This window comes from Camelus bactrianus, chromosome 27 (genome assembly GCF_048773025.1).
Source record: "Camelus bactrianus isolate YW-2024 breed Bactrian camel chromosome 27, ASM4877302v1, whole genome shotgun sequence".
Classification (NCBI taxonomy): Eukaryota; Metazoa; Chordata; class Mammalia; order Artiodactyla; family Camelidae; genus Camelus; species Camelus bactrianus.
The window spans coordinates 29,746,793-29,768,505 of record NC_133565.1 but is presented as its reverse complement, the minus strand read 5'-3'; the positions used below and the strand labels follow the sequence as shown (position 1 = coordinate 29,768,505).

Sequence of the window (21,713 nt, the reverse complement as noted above, 5' to 3'; positions counted from 1 at the left end):
CAGAGAAGACTTGGTTCTAATCCTGAGCTACCACTTACTTAGAATATGATCTTGGTCTCAGTTTCCTCTTCTGTGAAATGGGCACAGTCATACCTCATTGAGTGGTAAAAGCCTGAATATGTTAACATTTGTAAATGTATGGAAAGTAGCTGTTCTATACTTCAATTTCCCTGGCTTCACGATCTCTGGTGGAAGACTTCAGCCAGAGTAACACTCCTGTCTTCTCTCCCCTCCTCCCCCAACTGATTGCTGAGATTTACAGAAAGATCTGAGCATGATGGACTCCACCCTCTCTGGTTTCTTTGTTTTGGATCTGTCTCCCCCATAGAAAAAGTGCTCTCTGCCACAAGCCAAGCTCTTGCCCCTGCAGGAAGGCCTGCAGGTGTCCAGCCAGTTGTACTCCTGACTGGCTAGGGGATGAATGTGTCAGGAGTCACGCACTGGGAAGCCCAACATCTAAGCCACATCCTCCAGCCATTTTAACCAGGCTGATATTTGACCCGCTGTCGGAGCCCTGAATCTGTCTCTTAGGTGGCTCTGAACTCAAGAAGAGGAAGAAAGTAATGTTTGGTGGGTTTTGGTACATAGAAAGCACTCCTCCTTAAAAGCCTGCTACACACACATCCCCCAGAGGTAGAGTCCTTCCACCAAATCTGGCAGAACTGCTGGTGATTCTCGGTCTGCCTGAGGGACACTGGGCCTCCTACACGAAGCAACCCATCGAGCAAGAACCAGTCAGCAAAACAGCCTCCCATTCGGGCGACACCCCCTGATGGGCCTTGAGGAAACCTTCTAGGGTTTTATTTCCACTTGCCCCAGGGCCTTGACACCATGCTTGGGCAACATGTGAGCTATGGCGTCCTCTGCTTAGAGCTCCAGTCCTCAGCCAACTTAGTCAACTTTTTCCTCCAAGAAAACTTCAGATACCATGGGCCAGAAGACACCTACTGTTTTTCTTTCTTGTCCACTATTCCAAGAAGTTCTGATAGGGCTGCAATCACAGACCCTTCTTCCTGACCCTAACGAGCTCATCATTTATTCCCTCCCAGGAATCTGAATACTGAGAAGAGAGGTTTATAAGTTTCTGCCAGCAAGCTCCACAGGGCTGCCCTGTTTTCTGTCCTTCCTGTGTTTAGTTCTTCCTTCAATTCTGTGAACTCCCCAGTATTGAGTTTCCCAGAAAACAGAATGAGTTGGAGATTGGTGTGCAGGAAGTTGATTGAGGACTGCTCTCAGGAACGATGGGTTTGATGGAAGGAAAGAAACAGAACTGGGCAGGGAGAGAATTGGAACTGAAACGCAGTTGTGCACTGCACACCAGCCTCAGCCAGGCCCACGGGTGCTGCAGTGGGGATGGCCCTTGTGTGGTGGCCAGCCCCGAAGCCAGGGGGCCAGGCCTTTGTACCTCCACAGTGTCCAGGCTCTGGGTACAGGCTTCCACCAAGAAGGGACTCTAACCTTGGGAAAGAGGACTGTTAACCAAGGGCAATTCCGGTGGAGGGCCTCAGCTCTGAGCCGCCAGGAGCCAATATCCTGGCAGCTGGAGGAAAGCACACTTGAGTCCTAAAGGGGGATCAGGCAGTGATCACAGCACTACCACTCCTTCCAACATCTTTTTTTCTTACTTAAGTTCTGTCTCTGCTTGAAGTAAAGAACCATAGCTGATCTATTAAGACACAAAGTAACCTCAGATTACAATAGATTCCAATTTACCTCCTGCCTTTGGAAAGCTCTCTCCAACCAAATCAAGGTTTATCTGCCCACCGTACACCACCCTCATTCAAAACCGAGAACAAGAACGTGAGCTTACATCAACAGGAACGCCGTGCAGACTGCTAACCACCGCGGGGTTCCACTTTGGCTGCCAGTCTGCGCCTGTCAGCGTTCCATTTACAATTACCATGTGTAAAAGGTTGATACTTGGGACTTTTCCTTTTGTCTGGAGCTCTTGCAGTCTCCAAGGCAGGGACAATGGGCAACAGGTATCCATGCATTCTAAAGAGATGGACACGTTGTTTTAGCCCAGGTCCCCTGAAAAGCACACCCTGGGACAAGGAACTGTATACAGAAGTGTATTTTGGGAAGTGGTCCGAGAAGCAGGAGTGGGGCACTCAGAAGACAGAAACAGAGAAAAGGACACAAAAGTTCAATGCTACTAGTCTGGTGATCCTCTCAGGAGCAATGCAGAATAGTCTGCCCACAAGTTGGAGGTGGAGAGAATGTATCCACTGGCTCCTGACCTGCACTGGTCATCACTGCCCCTTAGGGTGCAGACTCCCTCGCACATCCAGGTATGCACACGCGCCAGGATGACTGAGAGGGTTTTTCTGCAAGGGTCTCATTCAGACACGACATTCCAAGATGGGAAGCCCTGCAGGTGAGGAGAGATGCTGTCCTCACCTGTACGCAGCCAGCTTGCTGTAGCAACGGCTGCAGGAAAAAGTAGCCTGAGGGGATGTAACAGGAAATTTGCCATACAGGAGGTGTGCAACACACATGCCCATGTGGGATTTACCAGCAGGTAGAAAACAGCCAGCATGATTCTTCAACTTGCCATCACTGTCATCCATCTCTGGTTTGTATTAGAAAAGACAAGAGATTAAGAAGACTCTTTGAAATAAGGGACTTTGTAGGTATAGAGAACGCTGTGTCATTTCCTTCCCCTCCTCTGACTCTAGAGGCAGCAGCCGGGCAGAGGCTGTCGGAGGCCAGCTGGAGAGTGCTACCGCGCATGCAGTCCCCGGCAGAGGTTCTCACAGAGCACCTCTATGAAGGCCAGCCAGTGTCTGAGCACTGGACACACAGAAGGCACTGATGGCCAGGTTACACCGGCACCCACTCAGGTTAGCTTTGTCCTTTTCCTCAATGGTCAGAACTTTCTGAGCCAGAAGAAAGGATGTGGAGCAAAGGAAGTGAAATACCACACCAACACCTCTCTCCACTTTTGAGCTGGGAGACAAAGGAGGCAGGGAAGAAAGAAACAAGCAGAGAGTTGAGTGAGAAAGTGAAATTTTGATATAAGATTGGACTGAACTTTTTGAAACCTGAAAAAAACTATAGGATTTGCCCAAAATACGTTCCTGCACAGGAAAGGGAGAGCCAAAAGACCTGAAGAAAAAGAAGAGAACCATTTCCTGATTGTACTTGCCCAGCTTGAGAATCACCCCTGAAATTGAGTGCAACCTCTGGTCCTCACCAGATGTTAGCACCTGGTGGACCAGAAGGCATGTGGGATCAGCGAACACATCTGGGACTCGCTGCACACCTGTAGAATGCTGCTGGCTTGAGGGTTTATAACTCTCCCACCCTCTGTAGCTTTGATGTCAGAGGTCAGCTCCACCAGGTGAGACCTAGTGCGCCTGTAGACAACTGGATATACTTTTCATGGCTGGCAAGGAGGGCAGTCCAATTTAAGCTGAGCGGCCCCATGTCTGTCTCTGATATTCACCTATTCCCACATTGCACTTATCTCTAAACATCAGTTTAGATCCGTCGACGTGTTCCTGTAACTTTAGTACGCATTAAGAACCTACTGGGCTGCTTGTTTAAAATGCAAATTTCCGGTTACCATCTCCAGAGATTCTGACTTAGCAGGTGACCTGTAGAAAACAGCATGAAAACTCGTGCTCTAGAAAACAGTGCTGCCCAGTAGAACTTTCTGCAATGATGGCATTGTTTTATCTCTGTGCTATTCAATACATTAGGCACTTAAAGTGTGGCTAGCATGACGAAGGAAGTGAATTTTAAATTTCATTCAGTTTTAATAAATTAAAATGTAAATAGCTACATGCGACTAGGGCTACCATAGTAGACAGCACACCTCGCTACTCCAAGTGTGCCAGGATGCACAGCACACCAGCAATAGAAGTAGCGTCACCTGGAAGTTTGTTAGAAATGCAGAATTTTGGGTCCCACTGGTCCCACTGCATCAGAATCTGCCATCTAACAAGATCCCTCAGCAATTGGTATGTCAGTAAAGGTGGGTGTTCATCGTCAAGAACATTTTGGTGCCTCGTTGAGAGTTCCCATTCCTGAACCACCTGCTGTCTGTTAACACAGCTTTCTTGTTATAGACTAATTCCAATATCCATCTGTATAATACTTTAGTTCTTGCTGAGAATATTGGATTTTGATGTGACTAGCATTGTTGGCTAGAATAAATAAGAGGGTGTGTGTGTATGTGTTGAGAGAGAACAAGGGGAGAGAGCTATGAAGAGAGGTTGTAGTAAATTAGAAAGGGTCCTATATGCAAGCTGAGGTTTTGCACCTTACTCTTCGGGCAATAGAGAACCATCAAAAGCTGTTAAGCAGGCAAATGACATTAGTAGTTATGTTTCATGACGATAATGCACGGAAGCATGAGGGTGGAGTGGAGGGGATGGTTGGCCACACATGTATCTCCACTGTCCACTGGGTGGCACATTAAGTATAATTACAGGGAGCAGCATTTGCTACCTTATCTTTTTGTTAGATCTGAGGGACAGCAAATATTTAGGACTTACAGGATCTATTCTCCAGCATCAATGTCCACAACTATCTCAGCCCAGATCTTCAGAATAATACAGTGCTATTTATGTCTTTCCTTGAGAGCAAATAACAAATACTTTTTGCATTTCAACCCTGAAGAGATCATTTCTCACTGATAAGCCAAATGTTGACTATTTCTAATAGTGAACTCTTTGGGAGCTGACTCACCACTGAAACAATTGTTTGCTCTGAAAGTACACTTTTTAAACATACCATTTTAGGACTAAGAGTGTAAGTAAGATTCACAGGAACCATCTAATCAAAACAGTGAAACACAGTGGACTTCCCTTCAGGTGTCTTGTTCATTAGTTTTCATGTGGCCTGTTGTCACAACTATCAAAATGAAAACCAGCTGCACCTGGTGGTGGGCAGAGGGATGAAATGCAAAGAGGGGCCGTGAGGGACTTAAAAGAGTGCTTCTCGTATTTCATCTAGTCCCAGAAATCCTTTGATGCCCCCAAAAGGCAGGCACGGGTCAGCCAGGGGAAGTCTGAAAGGAAAAGGGCCTAAAAGAGAGGGATCTTCTGTTTCCTGGGTGACAGGGTTCTTTAAGGCACTCTGTTTTTAAAGGAATAACAGAAAGAAATGATTCCTTCTACTACACAAACATCGTGGGCAAGGTAGCAGCCGCAACAGAGCACTCGGACGACAAGGAGACTGGTACTGGGACACAGGGGACCAGAAAGATGAAGGGGTCATGAGAGGCCAGACACATACACATGGTCAGCAAAAGCCAAGGAGAGGAGGGGCCGATGAAGTAAATGCCCCGCAGCTCAGGCAGAGTCTTTCAGTGGAGGGACCAGTGAACCAAGCCCTCATCTCATCCAGCTAGGAGTACAAGTCCTTAGAGCAGTGGCCTCCCAAACAGGGTGACACGCCCCTGGCAACAGGCAAGGTGATCCGCTGGGGTCTGGGAAGAAGAGATTAGAATCTCTATGTATATTTACTTTTTATCTTTAAAAGACAAGGAATTAGGTTTTGCTAAAACTTCAGATGTAGATTGACGTAAGCCCCGCACTCGGTCAGCACATCCAGAGGCCCGGTATCCGGCTAGCACACAAGCAGTGCTGGGGGGGGGAGTGTTGTTGGATACTGTGGGAGGAGGTGTTTGGTTCCTTTCAGCGTACTGAGATTTTTTGTTTTTCAGTGTACTGTGGGTTTTTTTTTTTCCATATTCCCAGGCACATGGATTTATCTATTATACTATGTAGTTTTTTACTAAACCAACCATCTTAAAATGGTTAAGTGGCTTAAAAAGATTCTTGCTAAGAAATAGCAACACAAAGATAATTCTAATAGTACAAGCACAAGCGAGCAACAGTAGCTGACACTTCTGCTCCTCGTAAAAGCTATTCATTGCCATGTGACAAGGGGGAAAAAAACAGTAAGATCTGACAAAAAGCAAGCCCCCAAATTTGAAATTATTGCAAAGCTATTTTGTAGCAGGGATCTATGCTCATCATAGTAATGATGACCCTCACTCTTCATATCCACAATGACAGGTGTGAAGCCATCCTGGTTAGCAGAAGATACAGATCCAAAAGATGAAGACAAACCCTCCACAATATTTTCAGTGACAGTTAATATTGTGAATTACTAACTCTAATGTATTTTTAACAATGTTCACTAAATGTAATCACAAGGGTTGATGTCTTTTAAGTTTTCTTCCTTAAAACCAAAAAACAAGAAGTAGCATATCCTGCAAAAAACACTTGCCCTTTCTGCCATGGAAACTGGATGAAGTATTCACCAAACGATTTAGAGGGGACAAAATCTGGGCACATCTTTTTTTTTGTCAAGAAGTGCTATTGGATACCATGCAGAAAGCACTGCTGACGGTCTAAAGAAGTAAGTACAGGAATACATTTTTCAGGGTGGGAAGTCGGGTAAGAGGAGAGATATTTCCAACATGTCCCAGCTGACAGTATTGTTACAAGAATAAAGATATTCAGTAGAGACAGTAAAGATATTAAGGTAGAGATCCTATGTGTCAAAATTAATTGACTTTTTTTAAATCAGTGTTTTTTGGACAAACTATTTAAGTTTCACCCCTGATGAAATGGCTACATTGGAGGGTTTTTTTTTAAAGGAGGGAGGTGGATGGATTCCACATTAACAGATTCAGCAACCCATACATAATTTACAGACCAGAAACGCACCACATGGTGAAGGTAGCACTTGATTTTATCAATTTAAGACCTTTAAGATATAGAACATTTATAATACTCTGTGATGTGATAGGAAGTATCAATGAAAGTTATTTTGATTCACCTAAATTTCTCTGATTGTCTCAAAGTAAAATACTTTGTAAAAAAAATTGTTAAGCTTTTAGATGAATTTTGCACATATTTTTGTACACAAAGTGTTCCAAACTTTCCGGTTTTTCTATGATTATAAATGGCCACCAGTAAATTGCTTCCTAAGCAAATACCTGCCCCCACCCAAATACATCTAATTTGAATCTTTAGGGTGAAAGTCATGTTTCATCAATGAGACAGAAGGGAAACACCTTTTAAAAAGAGACATGATACAGAGAAGGCGTACTGAAGATATTTATTTGGAAATATTTTCATCATTATATGATTATGTTGCCCGAAACTATGCATGGCACCTATAAACACTGTCATGTGTAAACAACTGAAAAACTTGGAAGCAGAATTTTTCTAACTAGGTTTAAAATCTTTCAAGGAATTTCAATAAGTTTTGAACCCATTTGCTAACAAATGCGTAGTAGCATCTTCTGATTAATATGCAAGAATGATCCACATCAATAAAACGGATATTTACCAATCTGATTTCAATTTAAAAAAAAAACTTTGCAAAACTGATAGATAGCACTGAAAATTTCAGTAAGTACAGTACTGCTTCCACAAGGATCTGCTTATTGCTGAAGGGTCTCTTTTTCAGCTATAAAAGCCCTTGAAACCAAATACTGAAATAAACTGAAATTAGAACCAGACTTCTGAATTATCCAAAAAGACTTAAAATAAGGTTTTAAAAAACAGTAAATTTCCAAAAAGTTTCCATCATGTTGCTCTCCTTTTCCAAAATTAGGTACCTTATATTATAAATTATACATAATGTATGTTTCACTAATCTCATCTTTTTCTTTTATGTGTATGTTTCCTAATGTGCATAGGATATTATTTTTAAAAAGAAGTTTGCCACTAATTTTTAAGCATATAAATAAACACATTTTGGGGGCAGGGGCTCGCAGGGATTAGAGATCTCCCTTAAAGAGCAGGAGGCCTAAGAGCATCAGGAGGAAAGGTGACCACAAAGATGCAAAAAAGAAAAGCACTAACAAGGCCCAAGAGCACAGATGATGTGACACACACATACGGGCTGGTCGTGGAGGGCAATGCAACTGCAGTAATAGGAAATGTGTTCCAGAATAATCCAACCCTGGGACAACGCTGAAAGGACAGAGTCTCAGCAGCAAATAGCAGACAACATAAAAACCGGCAAATGCACCACAGACAGGCAACAAGCACACTGGTTTATTCCTTCATCAAGAATTTATTGGCTATTTATTTTGCACTAAGGATGGTGGTAGGTAGTGGTGTAAGCCAGAAAATCTGCCTTTGGGGAGAATTTCAATGATCTCTAAAAGAAAAAGAAAAAAAAAATCTGAGGCCAGGAACGAATAAGCTGCTGTATCAAGCCAGCCATGCCTAGACATCTTTACCAGTCTCTTACTTAGTAGGACTCTGTGATTAGTGTACTGTTCTTACTGGTACCAGTTAGATAAGCTAAGGCAATACAGGTTACTTTCTGGTTAAATTAAGCACAGTTCTATAGAACAGGCAGCAATCACAGACTTACATATATTTCCATTACTCAATACTAACAATTGTTTTGCTCAGATCAAGTTGCTATTTCTCTTCTGCCTAGACTGTCCCCTGGCCTGAGACCTTCATCATTCCGGGTTCATGCTGGCTCTCCTTCTTGGTTCAAGGCCTTGTCCTCAGCCTCTAACTGTGCCCTGATCCGTTACAATGTCATCATCACCTGCATTGTCAGGGTTCTCTCCCCTTTCCCATACCCTCTGCACAGTGACCACTGCCCATTGCTAGACACTAGGGAACGGTCCTCTTTCCCGGTGAGAGACCCTGCAGCCTTCTGACTTTCCTGAGTCTCAGCACCGTGGGTCTTCTGGCCAGCTGATTCTATGTTCTGTCTGCACCTGAGGAGCTAGGAAGTGGTTTTTAAATGCTCTCCTTTCATAGAATAACAACAGAGACTGAGTTCTCAGTGCTAAAGTTTCCAACCTGCAGCAGTTCAGGAATTTTGTTTAACCATTTCAGACCAACAGTCATGTCAGCTTCATTAACATTCACGCTAACTTTATTAAGAATGAAGTGACCCTTATGATTTCTAACCAGTACAGTAATGTGATTTTACAGCTTGCAGATATTGTTTCCCTCCCATCGCTCAATGTATATACTATACCGTGAAAGTTCAATTTTAGCCCCATCTACTTTTTTTAAGTGTTTTTACTTTTGTGCATAAAACATCAAATCATATGCTATTATCCAAAGAATATGTATCCATGTTTCAAATGAAACATATATGAATGTATTCAACTAACTCATTCAAAAAAGTTCTCAAACACCCACTATAGGTCTAGGTGTCGAGCGAGTGTGAGAATATAAAGATTACCCCTGCTCTCTGGAGCTCACAGTCTGATGAAGGGGTAGACACGACAACTAGTAATCGACGTGTAGGACGACGTGATACGGAGGACGATGGCCAGGGCCATCTATAAACAAGTGAAGGAACACTAACTCTGCCTGGGAACAGAGGAAGACTTCACAGAAGAGGTGACACCGGAGCTGAGTCTTGGAGGATAAACAGTTTTCCAGGTGAATAAAAGAGGAAAGGGCACTACAGCCAGAGAAAAAGCACACTTACAAGGCACGAAGGGCAGAAGCAGCCCGTAGGGCCCAGGGAGCCAGAGGAATGTCTGCGTACATGGTACAGTGGGAGAACATGGGGAGAGCAGAGGCTAGAAAAAGACAGGTAGGAGACCTTGCTTAAGGGGCTCAGTACCCCAGCAGAAGGCCTGTGGTAGTCCCCCAGCAGGCGCTGCACAAACACTGAAAGACTCCAATCAGGGGTACCTCGTGATCAGGTTCATGTTTTTTAAGATCACTTTTGACTGCAGTTTGAGAAATAAATCGAACAGGACCAGGCTGAAGGCAAGCGAAGCCAGGGATGAGGCTCTTGCCCAGTTTAGCTTAGAAATGCTGAGAGGCTGGACAAAAGGAACAACAGGACGAGGAGAGGAGAGAACAGATGTGCGAGGCATTTCGGAAGCAGAATCAACGGGACCTGGTGACAGGCAGGGTGTGGGGTGCGGGTGAGAGAGCAGCATCCAGGCGGACTCCTGGGTCTCCAACTGTAACCAGATCTTCCCCTCACAAAATTACCGTTCCCTAGCTGTGATGCCATCTGCCAGCTTTCAGCCCAAATTTCATTTCCAAAGCAGACACCACCGATAAACAGAAATAATTTCTAAATTACAGGATATCAGATCTTAAACTCATACGTGGCTGGTACACAGAACAGCAGAGATGGGAAGAAATCAGCTGAATTAAAATATTTAAATCATAAAAGGTTTTAGCCCATTAACCATCAAAAACTACAAAGTGTCAGACATAAAGTTCCAGGTTGAGTAAATGAAGCCACGATGAAACAGTTTAATATTCTTGGGGAACTCTGTACACAAAGCAAACACCAACGAATGTTTAATAACTGCTGAGTCTCCATGTGCCTGCCAGACTGACCGGGCCCATGACGGCTTAGTGAAAGTGTCCCCTCCCAGCGAGTTTACTTTCCTCTCACACTCTGAGTTGGAGCACAGTTCCTCATGAATATTTAACGTAAACTGCAAAGCAGGAAGAGCAACCTGTGACATTAATACAGGAAATCAAGCTGAAAATCATATGGTGATAGCCCCCATTTTAATCAATGTTCTATTACTCACACTGCTGTTGACTTTTAAAAATTGTTTCACAGTAGGTATCTTATAATTACATCAAGAACAACATGGCCTGTATTCACATTCGTGTGCAATTTCCACTCATTTCTCACAAGAGAAAATACATGTATTCTGCTTTTCTCTGGTGCAAAACATTGATTATTTGGCTGCCGTCATCAGGACTTAAGGTGCTGAGGAGTCTTCGTAAAGGACTTCATCTACTTTCACGTCATTTTCATCCACTGGGACCTGGGGACAAATCTGTTCTCTGAAAGCCAAGGCCAGGGTGTAGGGCTTCCCATCCTGGGACTGCAGACAGCGCTTCAGGTAGGTGTCGTAGTAGCCCTTGCCCCGCCCCAAACGGTTGCCATGGTTGTCAAACCCAAGACCCGGCATGAAGATGAGATCAAGTCCCCCTGTGGAGAAGAGGAACAAATTCACCAGGGTTAGTGGTTTCTGAAAGAGCCCGATCACTTGCAGATCTGGCTTTTGTTTTTTAATGGCATCTATTTTTCCTCTGATTTCTAAAGAAATACATGATCACTCTAGAAAATCCTAAAAGCATAGAGCCAAACGAAGAAAGAAAAATTACCCAGCAACTAGTTAAGTCCATTATCCATCCTTCCCACAGTTCTTTAATGCATATATGCACAAAGATGCCAGATGCCCAGCCCCGGTTCACAGAGCATCTCCGGGTAGGGCCTAAGAATTCCTTTTGTTTCTTTCTTTTTTTAAGTATACAGATGATCCTACACACATGTCAAGTTTGGGATTCAGTGTCCCAGGATAATGACACATGGAGGGGTGGGATAGGGTCAGAAAGAAGCCAGAAAGGACGGAGCTATTCTGAGTCAGTGAGCAGGAAGAGGACCAGCTGTTAAGAGGACTCAGCTTACTCTCTTCATTTCCCCTCTTACTGGGGAGGGAAGGCCAGGTTGTCAAGCTTCCCTGGATTCACACGACAGCAAGCTCAGACCTATTCAGGGGCATTCCAAAGCCACAAGATCAGGCCCCATAATTGATCCTCTGGCTGGAACTCTCCCAGGGAGCACAGGGATCAGAACTGGCCACAGCATCATCAGGATAGAGCAGGCTGCTTGGGCTCAAGGTGGAAGGCAGGCTCACAGGAGCGATAAAAACCTGACTACAGTGAAAGATGTGAAGGCAATAAAGGTCACGAGGATCTCCAGGGAGTTTCTGAGGCCCAGGGAATGGTCCCCAGCCCCTGGCAAGCAGCATGACACACCTGCACTCCTCAAGAGCCACATCACATATCCAAACCAGTGGGCTGCCCTGTAGCCTTCTGTACTGAGCCTTGGACTCCTAAGGGCTGTCCTGGGGGCTTCTGGGTGATCTACAGCTTAACATGGACTAACTACTCGTGCAGCATTGCTGGCAAGGACATACCAGGGTTGGAAGCCATGAATTCTCTGGAACAAGGTGTTCAGAGAGAGACATTCAGACTGCCAGCTAGGCTGGCGCCCCGCTATCAACAGCTGTTCTGACTACCTGCAGTACCATGAGGTGAACTCAGCTTCTCTCCAGCTCCCAGAATACACCTGTCAACCCCTGCCTGCCAAAATCTAGCAGAGCACATCTCAGATTACAGTCATGACCTTCTCGTGGGAACCTGCTTGTCTATTCCAACCCCAACTTGCCAAAAGGTCCTGGCCATAGACCTTCATCTTTCCTCTGTCCTTGCCCTGCTCATCTCTCTCTCTTGGGAATGATGGTGGCTTAATCTTACTTTGCTGTTTCCTCCAAGTCCTCTTACTGCTGCCAGAGCACTCTCAGGCTTAAAGTTCTGCTCTGGTGCTATACCTAGGACGGACACACACACACACACACACACACACACACACACACACACACACACACACTTTTCCTAGGCTTCTTGCCTCTTCACAGTGCAGCAAAGGTGCTTCATAAAGTCCTCTGGGGGATACACAGATACGCCCCTGGCCTTCCGGAGATGGAGTTTAGTTAACATAAAATATGTACACACACTGTAACATCCATTCCAATGCAAGGCAGCAGTGTCTGCCAGCTGCCCAAAAAGCAATAGAGACAAGAGTCCTACAGACCTCAGCAGAGAGCCAAATGACGGGTGGTCAGGGAAGGGTCCATGGGGAACTCTGACTTGACCCAGGTTTTTAAGGATGGGTCAGAGTTGGGTCTGGGTATATTTCAGATACCAAGGGAAGGGTGTCAGGAGCAGAGTGATGAGGAGGTAACAGGGCAGAAGGATCAGGCTGAGGAGTAGCAGAAGACATGTGGAGTTCGTCAGGTAAGGGTATGGAGATTTGGGAGTTAAAAGCAAAGAGACCCCTACAATCCAATGACAAATAAACTAATTACTCAATTAAAAATGGATGAAAGACTTGAACAGAAATTTCTCCAAAGAAGACCAAAAAGTGACCAACAGGCATATAGGGAAAGATGTTCAATATCATTATCATCAGAGAAATGCAACTCAGCACCTCAATGAGCTATCACCTCACACCTGTCAAAATGACCACTATTTAAAAGAAAAAAAACGTAAAATAATAAATGTTAGTGAGGATGTGGAGTAGCTGAAACCTTTGTGCACGGTTGCTGGGGATATAAACAGGGATAGCTGCCATGGAAAACAGTATGAAGGCTCCTTAAAAAAATTAAAAATAGATCTACCATAAGATCTAGCAATCCTGCTTCTGAATATTTACCCAAAAGAATCGAAGTCAAGGCCTCAAAGAGATACTTGTACAGCCACGTTCACAGCAGCATTATTCACAATAGCCAAGAGGTGTTAACAACCTAAATGTCCATCAACAAATGAATGGATAAACAAAATGCAGTGCACACAATGAAATATTATTCAACCACAAAAAAGAAGGAACATCAGTCATACACTACAATGCAGAAGAACCTTGAGGACATTAGGTTGAGCAAAATAAGCCAGCGGCAGAAGGACAAATACTGCATGAGTCCACTTACAGGAGGTATCTAAAGAGCCAAACTCATAGGAGCAGGAATTTGAGTGGTGGCTGCCAGGGGTTGGGGGAAGGAGGAAATGGAGAGTTGCTGTTCAATGTGCACAAGATTCAGTCCCGCAAGATGAAAAAGTTCTAGAGATCTGCTGTGTAACACTGCTTATAGTTAACACTACTGTACCATATACTTAAAATTTTGTTAAGAGGGTAGATGTCATGTTATGTGTCATTTACCATAATAAAAAAAAGGCAAAGATACCAAAAGGAAAGCTGGGAAAATAGTCAGGGTTTCCACCAGAGTCAATACACAAGAAAGAGAAGGTAGAATTTCAGAGCAGCCACCTGTGGGCAGTTGGCAGAAGAGAATAAAGGAAGGAAACAGAAAGGAACAAAAATAATGTTCTCAAATCCCTCAAGTTAGCATTAATCTTGCTCACTCTGTTCTTGCTCCTCTCTGCACTTGATGATTATAACTCTCACTGAAGCCCACCTTGCACTACAGCTATTTGTACATGTCTCTGTCTGCCCTACCAGAGAGAAAATCTCCTTGAGGACCATAATTTTTTCCAAGTCATTCTCCATGCTTGAATTCTAATAGAATTCTCGGCCAAAGGAACCCTGAAAGACGAGTGTATTATCCACAGAATGGATCAATCCTAGCACGACATCCCCTACTTTAGTAACTCCAAGGCATATGAGTTTGAGTTACCATGTTATGGGACTAGAAAATGAACAAAGTGTTACTTTGTACGGCTGCTTGTTCAAAGTGAGCTCCACAACTGTTGAGCAAGAAAGAGAACGGCTCTGGGATTCTCAGGTGATGAAAGGCTCTGAAATAGTCCTTCACAGGCAGGGGTCTAGACATCCTATTTGGGGTGTTGCTGTTGGCCCCCCTACCCACAGGATTGGTACTGCTGCTCCCTGCAACCCTAGAGTCCTCTGCTGCCTCTGGCTTCAGTTCTTTAGAATCCCCTTTCTTCCTGGTCTTCTGCAGTTTGGTGAATCCAAGTGTCTTCCTGAAACACGTAGTATAATTCCTTGCTTGACGTCATCCATTTGTTGCCATCCTTGAAGCTCTTGCTATGCCTTTCCATCATCTCTGCACGCATACTCTCTTCCCCCACGCACACACACCTGGGCTCTTCACACGTTCATGACACTGTGCTGGATGCTTCCTCTCCCCAAAGGTGAAGGAGCCACGGGGCTTGGAAATCGCATACAGGCTCAGCAAGTTCCCTTTGCACATGATGATCCCACGGGGACCATCCCCACTCAGAGGTAGACCTCAGACCCACCCTAACACAATGCAAGAACACAACTCAGTAGAGGGAACCAGCAAAAAACCCTTAGTCCATGCACACGTTCTTTAGAAGCCTCTAGCATGGCTCTGTTTTTCAAATCACCAAAGGCTCATTAAGAGAGGACACTGACATTAGTACCACAGGCAAGAAGAGCTGACCTGCTTTTGTTTAATCCTGTGCACACTTGCTTCACAGGCTCCCGCTAGCACAGAGTGTGACCAGCACAAAGAACCCAGCTGCATCAGGACTGCAACCCGGTGTTCAGGCAGTGTTCTCTGGGAATGGCAAGACTGCTCTGCAGTCGTGGCGTGGCGGGTATGCTTCTCCAGGCTTCACTGGCTTCGTGATGTGAACATGCACTCCCAAACTGCAGGGCTAACCTCTGGAAAACTCACCAACAGCTTCTGTCTTTCCCACCTGGTGCTGCTCCGAAACACCAGTGCCCTCTGGAGGCAGTCCAGCAGCGAGGTTAGCGGCACGGGCCCTGAGGCTGCTTCTTCACTGTTGGCCATGGGCAACCTAATACCCATTCAGTAAAACGGAGCTAAAAACCATGCCCGCTTCACAAGGCTGGTCGTGAAAATTAAATTAGGTAAGGACTGTGAACGCCTGAGCACAGTGCTCAGATTATACCTTATACATTATATTTGCTTTGACAGCTTTTCTTTTCTTACTTTAGAAATGTTAGGTAGCACGAAAGGCGGTAAAGCTTCTTCAGGGCTTCAAGGGATCTTTAATCAGAGCCTTCACAGCCTTACCTCAGAACTGGCTCTTACATGTTCTCTCAGCTCTGGAGTTTGACGGAAAACCAGGGGAGAGTGAGGTTATAAAATAAAGGTTAGCAAACTTTTCCCGCAAAGAGACAGAAAGTAAATAATTCAGGTATTTAGAGGTCACGGGGTCTCAGTTACAAATGACCTCTGCCATGCGGCGGGACAGCAGCCACAGACAACACACAAACTGGGTGTGGCTCTGTGCCAATAAAGCTTTACTCACAAAGACAGGCGGTGGGCCAGACTCGGCCCGTGGGCTGCAGTGGGCCGACCCGTGTCACAGAATGTAAGGAAAGCGTTTCAGGAAGAAGGGAGCGGAAACAGCATCAAAAATTGGCAGACAGGACAAGTAAGATAAGGGCAGGAAAGTATCATTAGATTCAGCAATGAGGGAATTACCAGGGTAAGGATAATCTAAGTGGGGAGATGGGGACAGATGCTGAGCTGCAGAATCTTTATCAATCAAAAAAAAAGGAAAGGAACTAGGCCCTGAAAGGAAACGAAAAGAGCAAATTCTACAAATGCTTTTATATATTCTGGAGTCTATGCTAGGCACTGAGAATTCAGTTCACCTTCACAAAAATCCTTTTTAACTGTGGCCAAGGAGGTGGCTGCTGGGCCACAGACACCTCTTAGGATGCTCTGAACTCAGACTCCCGGTGCTGGGTTTTTCAGAAGAGTATAATCAGTCTGGCCTGTAGACTACGCCCGCCCCAGCACTGCGGAGAAGGCTGAGAAGAAGGAGCGTTAGAGCCCAGGGGTGATACGGGCTTTCTGGCGCCGGTGTCAGCATGCATTGCTCACAGACTTCTATTTCTTATCCCTTCCACTTCTTTCTAACTCAGGTTTTATGGCCCTGTCTCCACAAACTCCTCCTCAGGAGCTTCATGACTCAGTGCCTCCTTCTCCAGTCACCCCTCTGCACTATTCCACTTGTCATTCTGAATGTGCCATTTCTCCTGGAGGTACAACTAGTCATCCCACCTTCGGGCACTGCTGGTCCCAATCCATCCTGAAATGCAGCCTTCATCATGACTCCCCTCAGCCCCCTAAACACCTGTAATCAGTAACAGTCTCTTAAAGAGTACATCCAAATCTCTTAGCTGGGTGTGCAGGACCCACTACACCCTCATCGCAATCACCTCTCCAGTATGAACTCCCATTACACTGGGGCAATCCTAGTTAAACAGATGGATCCATTTTCCCACAGACCCACCCCATGACTTCCTGCCTTTGCTCCTGCAATGCTATTCTCCATGCCTGAAAGGCCCTTCTAATCTTTTTATTAATTTGTCTGTTCCTGATATTCATAACAAACCTCGGTTACCTCCCTCCCTGCCCACGCAGTTTGCCGTGGCCGGTCCGTAGCCTACAGTGCATCAAGTACGAGGGATCCTTTCCCCTACCTCTGGGGGCAGAGCTTTTGGTCTTTTCCCACAGAGATGTTGAGTTCAGCTCTATTTACTATGAAAGGAAGAATGAGGGTAAGAGATTAAATGAGACGACTCTTGACCATATTTATCTTAGTTTCCTGACTATATCCAAGTAGCTACCCGTTCAGACCATCCTATGCGACATCTCTTACCCAGAGTCCAGCTTCTAGAAGAGAAGAAAGCACAGAAGCTAATATTTGTTAAGTGTCTACAATGTGTCAACAAGCACTGTTCTACACCCCCAAGGACAGAAGGATGAATTAAATCAGCTGGTCAGTACATCTACCTGGTGAGGCAGGAAGGGAAGGATTATTATCCCCTGAAATTTCACAGAGGAAGAAACATACGCAGTGCTCAAAGAGGTCAAATTCCTCCTTAAAGACAATCTGCTCGTAAGAGATGAAGCCGAGGGCTTACTGCCCAGGTAGATAATGATTCAACAGCACATACTGCTCCCACTGCTGAAAGGGACAGTGGGACTGGGCAAAGGGATGGGAGAAACATGACAAGGGCAAATACCTTAGAGGCAGTGGAGCAGGGAGCTGAGTGTGCAGGCTTTGAGATAGGCTGCCTGGGTCTGAAACCCAGCACCACCACTTATTAGCTATGAAACATCAGTCAAGATTGCCTTCACGTAAAGTCTAAAATGGGTAAGCATTTTATGATGTAGAGAGTCCTAAGCTATTAATGCCAAATGTCAACTTAATCAATTGCTGCATGCATACTCCTTAGGCCATGTGGCTGATTACCGAGACACAGGCACTTCTAATTAAACATGCTTCTCAAACACGAAGAAGCTGAAATCCTAAAATAAAATACAGAACCAATAATTCAAAGGAGATTTTATGGTAGAACTCTCAAAAATCAATACCATATATTCATTATGGTTGCCTCAGAAAGCACAGATTGAAGCACAACTCCCTTGAATCACTTTTCATCACTCTTCATAGTAAATCAGTACAGAGCACACAAGGTAGTAAACAAAGCCATTTATGTGATTGTACTCATAAAATATATTCAACTTCTGATTATATACAAAAACTAGGTTTTCAAAAAATGTATTTCCCTGCAAATCCATAATGCTCTTAAAGAGTATTCAACTAAATCACCTAACAGAGATGGCTGTTTTTTAAAATTACATTGTAAATGCACCTTCACTCTTTCTGCAATGCTTGGTCACAACGTATTCTGGCCATTTGGGAACCCCCATGTAGAATCAGACAGCCCTTCCCTTTGCAAAGGATCCTTGGAAAAGAATCTGTTTACAAACTAAGGAAAATGGAGTCGCTCTTTTACAATCCATTTCAGCACTTAAAAGCCATGTGCCAGACACTGTACTAAATGTACTGCACAGACAGGACCTCATTTAATCTCCCCAACAGCCCTATGAGGTAAATATTATGATGTCCTTTTTTCAAATGGGAAAACCAAGGCTCAGAGAGATAATTTGCCCAAAGTCATACAGTTAGTAAATGTAAGAGCTCTTCCAAAGTGTGGAAGCTCTTTGGTTCTTAACTGGAGAAGTAAAGTAGACAAGGAATGTTCTACTCCCCTGCCTTGCTGGGGGGAATTAGTTAAACCGGACACATTTTATCAGTCAGCTCAGGGTCACAGTGAGGTACACTCAAACTGGCAGAGTGAGAGCAGTTCGCTAACGGAAGGATCCACAGTAGGCAGGGCTGAGACACAGCAGTAGAGGGGCTAAAGAGCACTGACCCTCCCCCGCCCCCACCCCCGCCCCCGCCCCCGCCCCCAAAGGTGCAAGAGGTGCAGGTGGGGAGGGCAGAGTTACAGGCTTACAGGCACCGAAAGAGCTGCGATCAGAAGGGCTGCCTGGCAGGAGAGTGGCTCTTGGTAGATGAGGCCCTGGGGATGGGGAGGAGGGGAGCAGGGAAATAAACACCCCCAACCTCACTCTCCTGCTTTCCTGAGTCTCTGTTGGTGCTTCCCATTGGCTAAAGAACCAGAAAGCAGGGCAAGGGCACCCTGTTGACGTAGTCCACACAGGGGGACCTTCCAGAGTACCAAGCAAGTGGAAAAGGTAGACGGTGGATCTGGAGGAGCCAAGCAAATGGATCCAGCAAAAGATTTACGTATGACTATTATCAGTAGTTAGCATGGGGTTTGAGGATTTGGGTTTATTTTGTATTTCTTCTTTACATCCTTCCGTATTGCTTGAGTATATCTTATCTTTCTAATCAGAACAAGGTTATTTTCCTTTATAAAATTCATTTTTATGAATATTAAGAAAAATTTCCAGTTTTCTTTTGATGATGTACTTCAAACATGTTAGTTATTTTCTTAAGTATTTTTTATTATATCATAAGGCTAGCAAAGTATATAGGAAATAACTCTAAAGTTGTAAGTCAGTAGGAAATGATCATTTGATTTACATTATTTGCATAATCATAACCATCATCACCAAAAACAGCTACAACTATCTCCTGTATGAAAGAGAGCAAGCTAGGTGCTAATAAGGACCAAAAAAGTGACAATGAAAGTCCCAACACTTTATTGCAGGGGTTGGAAAACTATGGCCTACAGGCCAAATCTGGCCTGCTGCCTACTCCTGTAAATAAAAGTTTTGATGGAACACAGCCACACTCTGCTTTCACACTAAAAAAGCAGAGTTGAATAGTTGTAACAGATATTGTACGACACATAAAAGCCCCAAGTATTTACTATCTGGACCTTTACAGAAAGTTTGCCAAGACTTTCTTTAGAGCATCCACTGTAGGCTAAAATAGAAAAACAAAACTATATTTCAGCTAATCTTATCTTAGCAGATATTGACCAAAGTAAATCTTACTAGAAAAAAAGAATTAAACTGTCTTTATTACAGATATACAAAAATGCTTTGCAGAAAACAGGAGCAGCAGCAGCAAGAGCAGCTTCATGCAAATGGCATTTTCTAAATGTTTATTTTGGCTCTGAGTCTGAGATACTTTCACTGTTGTTAATAATCAGGTGGACCTAAAAAAGTTCAATAAAACTGAGAAGAAATGACAGAATCTCCTATGATTTTTCACTAACCTTAGGCAACCTCTGGTTGTCTGACTTTTATCATCTGTAAAACAGATGGATGGGGAAGCCACAATTTTTCAGATCTCTTTAGACTCAAAGCTTAGTGATTCTGAGAATTTTAAGGACAATTCCTTGTGTATCTGTGTGACACAATCAATAAATAAGCCAGTCACAAAAAGGCAAATACTGTATGATCCACTTATCTGAGGTATCTAAAATAGTCAAATTCATAGAAACAGAGAGTAGAATGGTGGTTACCAGGGGCAGGTGGGAGGGGGGAAGGGGGACTGTTTAATGGATACAGAATTTCAGTTTTGCAAGATGAAATGGTTCTGGAGACCTGTTTCACAACAATGTGCATATACTTAACACTACTGAACTTACACACTTAAAGATGGTTAAGATGGTAAATTTTATGTTATATGATTTTATCACAATAAAAAAAAAAAAGAATGAAGGAAAGAAATGAGGCATCGGGGTAAACTGGGGTGAGTCTGGCGGGCAGCCCACCCTGCGGCACAGGTTCATGGGAAGGTGCGCTCCAGAAGGGCAAGCCTGGTTTCCTCGTGAGAGCAGTGAAGGACAATTTCTTCAGACACAGAAATACATGGGTGCTTCTGCAGCTATTTCCCTTTGTCTCACTTTTTAGAAGAGGAACTCTCCAAGTCATTATTCTAAATAATTATAGCACTGCATGATTCCTAAGCCTTAAGAGCTTTAGCAAAATGGAAACTTCTCTGGGTAAAACCATTTGTTTTACCAAGACGTTAAACAAGCACTTGAAAGTCCTGCAAACTTTCTGGTTCAGTACATTTAACTAAAATAAAATTACATGGTACATTATATTTCTTCTGCTTGCTCTCTTCTTCTATGCCTAGGAGGATTCGTAGCTCGGCTAATATAAGCCTTGTGCCATCTAGAACAAATTCTATTACTGCAAGCCTGAGATAAAGTAACCTATTACTTTGAAATAATAGTACCTGTTTTTTTTCTTAATATAATGTCCTTTTCCAATGAGTTCCAAGTGCTTTTTTTCACTCCAACTACCCTTGTTATCTGCTTCAACAAGTCTTCCTCTGGTTTCTTAGGGGAGTAACTTGCTCTTGAAACCCTTAATGTTCCCCCCAAACCTGTTAGAGCAGCCTGACGTTTATGTATGTGTATGTATATTTCTGTGCAGTTTTGTCACATGTATGGACTTGTGTAGCCACTACAACGATCAAAATACAGACAAGTTTCATTACTACAACGGAGCTTTTTTGTTTTACCCTTTCTAAAGAGCTTTAAAAGCTTTGAAGGAAATCCAGTTTTCTATTGGATAAGTTAGGGATATAACTGTGGTGTCCAGCGTCCAGGGTCTTGTGTTTGCAGCCCAGAGACCTAGCTGATAAGGGCCCTCTCAGGAGTCCCTCTGACATATTGCTGGGATAAGTGTGTGGAAGGCTTATCCCAAGGGATAAGGAAGAGTGTAGTTTTGTAACAAATGTTATAAGGAATGAAACTGTTCAACTAGGAATATTCCATGTAGAGTTTTTTTAAATGGCAGCAAAGATCTATTCACTTTTCCCCTGGAATTGTCTGCTCATTCTCTCTGACTTCCCTATCTGCCAGTGGAGTCCTGACTTTCCTGAAGACTCAGCGTGGCTCTCTGAAGTCACCAATTGTCCCCTCATTTTCCTCTCAGAGGCCAGTCAGAGGGT

The 21,713-nt window shown here is 44.1% G+C and overlaps 1 protein-coding gene across 4 annotated transcripts in view; it reads right to left on the bottom strand.

Moving 5' to 3' along the window:
• Positions 1-7,057: 7,057 nt before the first annotated feature.
• MTHFS (methenyltetrahydrofolate synthetase) overlaps positions 7,058-21,713 on the bottom strand; it is a 48,126-nt gene continuing 33,470 nt past the window's right edge. For all 4 annotated transcript variants that reach the window (XM_045516788.2, XM_074354370.1, XM_010955170.3 and 1 more), the window contains exon 3: positions 7,058-10,926. In XM_045516788.2, the coding sequence (XP_045372744.1) occupies positions 10,694-10,926 (233 nt within the window). In that variant the 3' untranslated portion in view covers positions 7,058-10,693. The remainder of the gene's footprint in view (positions 10,927-21,713) is intronic.